The 8,505-nt window shown below is 59.9% G+C and overlaps 1 protein-coding gene across 2 annotated transcripts; it reads right to left on the reverse strand.

Annotated features, from left to right (window-relative positions):
* Nucleotides 1-807: 807 nt before the first annotated feature.
* On the reverse strand, nt 808-4,997 carry TMED3 (transmembrane p24 trafficking protein 3). 2 transcript variants are annotated; one of them, XM_082734344.1, is made up of 3 exons: nt 4,722-4,997; nt 3,195-3,443; nt 808-1,662 (listed from the first exon to the last, which is right to left on the reverse strand). In XM_082734344.1, exons 1-3 carry the CDS (start codon nt 4,890-4,892, stop codon nt 1,573-1,575), a joined length of 510 nt encoding a protein of 169 aa, XP_082590470.1. In that variant the 5' UTR covers nt 4,893-4,997; the 3' UTR covers nt 808-1,572. The 2 variants fall into 2 exon arrangements, with proteins under 2 accessions (XP_082590470.1, XP_082590469.1); XM_082734343.1 differs by having other exon boundaries at nt 808-1,550; nt 4,722-4,996.
* Nucleotides 4,998-8,505: the final 3,508 nt, after the last annotated feature.

An 8,505-nucleotide genomic window follows, 5' to 3' on the forward strand; every position in this document is an offset into this window, starting at 1 on the left:
GGGACGCAGCAGCCCACGTGCCCCATCGTGGAGCTCACATCCAAAGGGATAAGAAGGACAGCAAACAGACGAGTAAACCTGCGTATCAGTGGTGATACGTAGCTGAAAAGTAAAACAGGGACAGGGAGACGGGCGGGGGCAGGTGGGCAGGTGCCATCCTGAACAGAGCAGTGAGGGTTAACTCGCCAATAATGTGACATCGGCCACCAGACAAGGGGGGATTGCGCAGTTTATCAGGGAGAGGGAGGGGGAGTTCTAATAGGACGTGGCATGTGCAAAGGCCCTGGGGCAGAGGCATGGCCTGGTGTGTTACTTGAATAGTGAGGAGACCTGGGCAGAGGGACAAGAGGACACGGAGCCGAGCAGCCAGCAGCCCGGTGAGGTACAACCTCATGGCCCCCAACAAGGATGGGGCCAGGACCTGAGAACACGCGGAGCCACAGGAGGTGTTTACCGGGGGGACACGTTCTGACCCAGGTTTGACAGAGCCCAGTGTGGCTGCCGTGGACACAGCCCAGGACAGCTGCTGACAGCTCTGTCCCTTCCCGTGCTCGGCGCACAGCTTGACTCGACGATGATCAGCTGTTTCAACAGGGACCTCTGGAGTCGGAGATGAGAGAATGCACAAGTCCCCATGTCACTGCTGTCATTCCACCGGGAGGAGGGCAGCGGAGCCCAGGCCGCGCGCGGGTGTCCACGCACGCCTCGAGGGCAGCACCCGCCCTCCTGCACACTCTCTGCGGACACCCCGTTCCCTGGGAAGCCGCGTGCTCCTCCAGGACAGAGAGAGAAAGGCACGGGTCTGCGTGGAGCTCCTGCTTCGCTTTTACTGACCGGAGGGCTGCATCCGGGAGACCCACGGCTCACCACGGGCAGCTGGCCTCCGGGCTCCGGCCTCCACAGAGGACACAGCTGCTCACCTGGGGCGGGGGTCTCTGCAAAGCCGCCTCAGGGCCTGTCTCCACAGACCCAGTGAGCCCCACAGAGACAAGCCAGACGACGGCCCCTCCTTGTCCACAGAGGACAGGACACGCACAGGCCCGACGACCCATGCACCGTGGACAGAGGGGGTCCCTGCACCACCCCAAGAGGCCTGAGTACCCGGGGTTCCTCCTCCAGCCAGGCCGGGCCCCCCACAGTGGCCAGTCCGAGCCCAACAGCACGCTTTCCTCGGTGTTCCCCACAGAATGTGCCTAGAAGCCTCTGGATCATCAGGCTCGGAGGGTGCCGGCTACTGGGGTACGAGGAGTAAGCAGCAGGGTGCCCCAGCCCAGGGTCGCCCTCGGGCCGGCAGGAGCCCATGACGCAGTGGCCTAGGAGTGCGGCGCCCGGGGGCCAGCCCGCTTCTCCGTGAAGAAGCTCTTCAGCAGCAGCACCTGGCTGAAGCTGACCACGAACAGGGCAACGGTCTCGCCGACCGACCAGTACGAGACGCGGCTGTTGAGGTCTTCGGCCCGGGCCCGGTCCTGTGCCTCGCGGAGCCGGTAATGCGTCTGCGAGTCGATCACCGTCTTCAGAGCCTCGTGGATGGTCACGCAGGCCGACTCCATCTGGGCAGGAAGAGGGAGGCGGTCACACTGGGCGCTGAAACAGGAGGGACGCGTCCACGTGCGGCCACCGCGGCCCCAGGCGGCACAGGGGGAAGCTGGCGTCTGCGTCTGCCTGGTGGAGGGGCAGGGGAAGGAGGGCAGCAGGCCAACAGAAGGCAGGTGGGGCGCACAGAGGCCCACTGGGCTCAGGGATGTGTGGGGAGGAGAGCAGGGGCGGGGGCTCATGGTAAAGGCCTCGGGGTCGACCCTTTGCTGCCACAGCAGGCTGAGAACCCCACTCTGCAAGGCCTCCGGGAGCCAGGATGCCGCGAGGGGCCAGTGGGAGCCGGTCTGGAAGGGGCTGCGCTCCGGGGGGCAAGAGCAGACCTGGGCACGGCCATCCTCGAAATCAGGGGACAGATGGGGACACACGCACGTACATGTGTCTGCACGTGTGTGGGCCTATGTACCCACACATGCATTTAGTACGCGTAAATACACACAGACGTTGTTTACAAACAAGAGGAAAGGGCCTGTCTGGGTCTCCAGGCTGGAAGTCCACTCTCCGCTTACTTCTGTCCCGGGCTCATGCAGAAACCCTGCACACGCTGCGCTTACCCGTCGCGGGTGCGCCCTGAGCCCTGGGTCCTGGCCGCAGGGCTCAGCTGGACAGGCTGCCCCTCCAGCCTCCTCCCAAGGCTCCAGAATCACCACAAACGGAGGGAGGCAAAAGGAGGAGGGACAGGGAGGACTCCCAAGCCACACGACATGTCAGAGGTGCCACACAAGGCACCATGGTCAAGGCCTGGGTCAGAGTCCAGAGGCCCTAGACGGGCACCAGGGTGCTGAAAAGTCTCAGATAAGATCTGTGCCAGGGAAGGAGGCCCAGTCCCAAAGGGCAACAGGCACTAACATGGCCTTCCTGGTGTCCCTCCGGACCTGGTGAGGGCACCAAGGGAGACCCGAGGGCAATCACGTGGTGGGATTCACAGACCCCTGGGAGCACCCCCTCCTGCGACAGCAGCCTCCGCCCCACTCACTGGGATCTTCCAGTGTCTAACGGGCACCTCCTCGGCCTGTTACAACATCTGAGCTCAGCAGCCCGACCAGCCTGCTCCCCCGGGGCCAGGGTGTCTAAGAAACAGGTGAGGCCTTCTCGCTGCCCCTTCTTCTGGTGGCAAGAGGCAGAGGGAGAGCAGACAGGGGACAGGAAAGAGAAACCCCAATTCCTGATCAGTCCCTGCATGAAAGCTTCCCGCCAACCTAGATTTATCGCCCAAGGGACAAAAAACTTCTCATGCTAGGCCATCGACCCTCAGGGCGTAGCTGCTGCAGCGGCTTACATTACCAAGCGAACATGCCTTTGGTCCTTACGACACAGATGGTGTGAGCAGAGGGGGCTCGGCAAGGCCTTTCCTCAGTGGCGCTGCGTGCAAGCCTGAGCCGGAACCCAGGAATGCCGGAGCAAGGAGCCGCAGGCATCCCGCAGGACAAGGCAGGGGGCTCAGAGGGGAAGGTGTCCTGGAGGACTGAATGTGCGAAGAGTTGAAGCCGACCCTGAGCCTTCCAGCCCAGGAGCGGGACCGAGGAGAGGCTGACGCTGAGCACAGCCGAGACTGGACGAGAAAGGCTGAACCGGCCCGGGGCCGGCCGATGTCCACTCACCTGCGTGAGAGCGGTGACCCTGTTCCCCATGTCTGGCAGAATGGGGGGCTCGTCGCCCACTTGAAAATCAAAGTAGATGGTCTTGTGAGAGAAGGTGGAAAACTCGTTACTGAAGCAAAACTGGTAAACGCCCTTGACCTCAGCCCGGTGGGTGAAGCTGTCATACTGCTTCTTGGTCTCCCGGTAGATGGTGTTCCCCAGGGGGTCCTCCACGTAGCAGTCGACATCGTAGTGGCCTCCGGTGATGACCTGCAACCACAAAGACACCCACAGTCTGCTGTGACCGGCAGGGCAGCCACTGGTATGAAATGCCAACCAGACACCGTGATCAGACTTGACAAACTTGGGTTTTTTTTCGTGTAACCGTCACAGCTTTCTAAAGCAGGTGCTAGGACACTGTTCTACCGGGGAGGAAACAGTGCTGAGAGAGATGGAGGAAGTCAGCCAGGGTCACGACGCTTGAAAGTGACGGCCAAGATCTGAATCCCTGACCGCCTGACTCCAAAAGGTTTTGTTCTGCAAAGGGGCAAGGAGCCTGATCCTTCCCATTGCACAGAAGAGAAGACGGAGGCTCCCAGCTCAAGCAGGTTGCAGAGTGGGCCTCGTGAATGTTCGTGTCACTACTGATCGAATTCACAGATTCAGTGGCCATCAGAGGTGAGAGGGTCCTTGGGAATTACATAGTTCAAACTCACTTAAGAAAGACGTCATACAGCAGGGTCATACTGGCGGTCAGTGGCTACAACCAAGGTCCACCGAGGGACACAGTCAATGGCCTCCATCTGCTTCCAAACTTCAGAAGGTCCTCTTTGTGCAGATGGGAGAATGTACCTAGCGGCCAGGGCCCCGCTGCTGGAGGCGTTAAAACTGTGCTGGCCGTTCCTTGACAAGAGATTCCTGACCTAGCAGTGCCCAGAGGACCTCCCAGGCCCCTCCAGGCTCACAACAGTCAGTTTGCAGTGACTGTGCTAGGGGGGCCCCGGTAACCCGGCCATAATTCATATTCACATGTGGTGCCCAGAGAAGTGTAAGCGGTCAAATCGGAGACCCCGAGGCCATCCCACACCGTCCCCCAGCAGACCACTCCTTCGGTGGCTCTGGACAGCGAGGACCCACGGAAGGGCCGCCCTCCCTCCTGAGGCTCAGGCCACTGCATCTCCGGGGTGTCCGCGAGCAGGAAGGCGGCTGGGGTCCTTCCCGCTCAGTCCGCCCACCAAAACTCAGGGGCAGACCCCCGCCCCAGACCCGCTCCTGCGCGCGCCCGAGGTCCGCGGGAGGAGCCTGGACCGCGGGCGGGCAGCAGACGGCAGCAGGCTCTGCGCTCACCCCGCGGCCCCCGCAGCGCGGAGAGGGGCGGGAAGGAACGCGAAGCCCCCTCCTGCCCGCTGACATATGGGTACACCCGGGACTCCGCGGTCCCAGAGGCTAGGGACGGGGCCCGGGGCGCGCCGGTGGCCGCTCCGACCGCGCCCCGGGCCCGGTGCACCTGCGGCGCTCCCCTCCGGCCGGCGAGGGGGCGCGGCCCACCTGGTAGTCCAGGGAGAACCTGGCGCCCTGCTCCACGTCCTCGTGGAAGCACTGCCGGGCGCTGTCGGGCAGCTCGAAGGTGAGCTCGGCGCCCCGCGGCCGCTCGGCCCGCAGCAGCACCAGCAGCAGCAGCAGCAGCGCCGAGGCGGAGCGCGCGCCTGCGCGGCCCATGGCGCTCCGCGGCGGTCGGTGGGTCCCGGCCGGGGGCGGCGGCGGCGGGATGCGGGGCGCGGACGTGGCGCGGCGGCGGCGTTTCCGGGAGGGGCGGGCGGTCTGGTGCGCAGGCGCGCGCGGGGAGCCACCCCGCCCCTTCCCGCCGCGCGTGCGCGCTGGCCGAGCGGGCCGGCCACGCCCCCTCCCCCTGCGGCGCCCGGCTCGGCGGGGGGCCTATGTTGGGCGGGGGGGCGGCCGCCCTGGACTCAGGCCCGCGGGGTCGGCGCCCCGCCCGAGGGGCCCAGGTCCACACGCCCACCGCCGCCGCCGCCACCGCGAGGCACAGCGGCTGCGCGGAGGCCCCGCACCGCCCGGGAGGACCGGCCCGGCCCGGGAGCAGCAGAGGGCGCGCCCGCGGCGCCGCGGCTGCCGGAACCGAGCTTGGGACGGCCGCACGCCCGCTCCCCGGCCACCCCTCCGCGGGCGAGAGACTGCCGCGGCGCCGGGGGCTGACCCCGGCTCGCACCCCCGGCTGGCGCGATGCCCCGGGTCGCACCCTCCGCGGTGCACCTGTCCGGGGGTCGGGACGAGGTGAAGGTTCTCCGGGGGCAAAACCCGCGCTCTTTGCCTTCGACTTCGCAAAAGCCCCGGACGCTGATAAATTGTTTACTGCGTTATCCGTGACCGCTGGCCCGGGAAGGTATTCTGTAGGATCGTGCATAGGGTTTATATTCTACGATCAGGTAGAACAGAGAGAGAAGACGCTGGTTGTGGTCTGGCCGCCCAGTAGAGAACGTTCTCGGGACAGCAGGACCCGACGCGAGTCTCCGTTTCGGGGAAGAGCTACACCACCTCTACAGACCCCCTTGTGGGTGGGAGGGGCGGGACGGCCTCCAGGCACCTTGGACCAGCACCACCGGCTAAGCAATGTGAAAGCGATCCCTACCGGTAACGTCTGCTAGTACGTCTGGTCAGAGACCAGAGAGGTGTGGAGGGCTCTGCCTTGAGGCTCCTTCCCTGACTCTGTACTGATGAGCACTGTCTCCTAGCTCCTGGCTTAAGAAAACTGGTAAGACGCACCAGGGGAAGCAACAAATGACATATGGAAGACCAAGCAAGAGGAGCACGGCCAGCTGCATGCTAAGCTAAGACTAAGGAAAAGGAGTTTTGCCGGGTTTACGGTTAAGTCCCATGTTTAGGTTCCAAGAAAACACCTGCTTCGGTTCCGAGGTGGGAAGCCCGACCTGGCAGTCGCTCAAGTCAGAACGCTGGAAGACGGATCATGGACAGGTACCAGGATGCCAGACGGCAGAAGTGGAAGAGCTAGAAAAGGAGCCCTGACTTGCATGGGGTTATTAAAGGAAGGGCAGTGTTTCAGCACCTGCTGCTGAAAGGTGGAAGGCGCCACCACTGGAGGTAGGATCAGAGCCCACGAGTCGTACTGCTTTAGGAGGGATGGTAATAAAGTGGGGGGTGGGTGGTAATTAGGAAGGGGCCGGTATAGTAAATGGCCAGGGAGGCTTCTCAAGTCAAAGGACATGGGATTTAACCTCAAAAAATAAAATCTAAGGGTGAAGAAAGTGTTAACTTCAAAAGTTGGCATTAACAGCAATCATGAGAGCTGCCTCTTACTTAGCACCTACAGTGTCCCCACCCACCGCGGCACTGGCTATGCATGCACTTTACATATTTTGCACTAATTAATCCTCACTAGCAACCGTGTGAAAAAAAAAGGCATTATTTTTTTCCTTTGATAATAAAGATACAGAAGATGTGTAATGAAATCATGTTCCTGCTTCTGTTCAGCCTTTGCTAGACGACAGACTACCCGGTGGTGTACACTGGCTGCGACTTACAATGTCTCGTGGTTCTGTCAATTGGCTGGGCAGTTCTTCAGCTGGAGGGTCCCCTGGGCTGGAGGTCCATGATGGTCCTACTCTCACGTGTGCCGCTGCTGGGAGCCGTTGGCTAGCGCGCTCAGCCCTCCACGCATCCTGCGGCTTCTTGCAATGTACATGATTTCCGTGTGTGGCAGATGTGGGGCACCATCCCAAGACAGCAGGGTAGAAACAGAAACTACCCTCCAGTATCACTTTTGCCCCGTTCTGTTAGCCAAGCAAGTCCCAAGGCCAGCCCAGATTGAAGGTGGAGAATTAACACTCCAGCTCTGGATGGGAGGAGTTCTAAGTCACATTCAGAGGAGGAGGACACTGGATGGCAAGAGTTTATGGCCGTTAAACAAATTGTCACATTTCCCAGACTTACTCAGCTTGTGAACGGGGGAGCCAGCAAATGAACCCAGATCTGCCTGATGTTGTAGCAACATGCTTTCCACGAGCACACTGTGTCCACCCATACTTCGGGGTACATCTGTCCTGCGTGTCCCATCTTGTGTAAGTTGGGGCAATGCATGAATCTGACAGTAAGGGACATTTCGACTCAATATAAGAAAGGACTTTCTGGCAATTAGGCTTTCAAAAAGTTATGAATGGGGTACTGATTTTTTTGTCATTATTAAAATATTTAAACAGAAACTGCAGAAACAACCAATTCGTATGGTATCCCAAGTAAATGAAAAGCCAACTCTAACTAGATTAAATGGCACAGGATACCTTATCTATCTCTTGTAACAGAAAGTTTCGAGGTGATGCGGGCTGCAGGCATAACGTGATCAAGGCTCCAATCCATCTTCCTCCAAGTTCCACCCTTCTCTTCATGTTGGCTTTATCCTTAGACTCTGTTTTCTCTTTCTTAAAAGAGGGTCGTCAACCCAAACAAATAACTTTTGGGGCAACATGTTTGTTTGGTCATGTCTAGTGGAAGGAAGAGAAAATCTTTCAGCCATGAAGTGTATGTCCTTTCCTTCAGTCCAGTTGGTCCAGTTAGGCCATGCAGCCATCTCTGGACCTAGGGCAGTGATGAGGCAGCCGGTGGTGGCTGGCTTAGGCTAGATCCTTTACCCAGTCTCTGATAAGGAGAATGGACGTGTCATGATTAACTCAGACCAGTCAGGACTTGCCTTGGAGGGAGCTGGGGACAGAGCAGCTTTGGCTCCAGTCAAAAGAGAGGCAAGGCTATCGAGTGACTACGTGAGCAAAATCAGGATCTAACAGGTGGGTAACCAAGAGTGCCGACAGTGGCAAAAAAAAAGAACACTTTTGAATTCTAATGGGATAATTAATTAATTTAGACCCTTACCTCTCCCCATATGAGAAATCCTTGAGATCAGGAGTGCCTGTGGTTCTGCGTCCTGCCAGGTGAGGCACAGGACTCCAGAATGGAGCTACCGGGGCTCTTCCTCCACGGGCTGTTGCTCTGGGCTGGTTCGCCCTGGCAGGACCTTGGCCTCGTTGGTCCTTTCATTCCCCCTCCCCTCCTGTTCCTCCTCCTTCCCCATCCTTCCCCATAATGATGACCCTTTTCTCTAGTGGGTGGCGCTCCATGTTTACTGTAGGATGTCAAGCCCCGTCCGCAGCCGGCGTCGGATCTGTGGACTTGATCTGTTATGAGCACAGCTGCAAAACGGTGACCTCCGTCTTGTTTCCTGAAGTCTGTTCTTTACTCTCGATGACCTCCCCCTGGCAAATTCCAAGTGTGGTGTGGGTGTTTTCTTTCCTACCCTGCGCACACC

Source organism: Mustela nivalis, assembly GCF_964662115.1.
Source record: "Mustela nivalis genome assembly, chromosome: 6".
Classification (NCBI taxonomy): Eukaryota; Metazoa; Chordata; class Mammalia; order Carnivora; family Mustelidae; genus Mustela; species Mustela nivalis.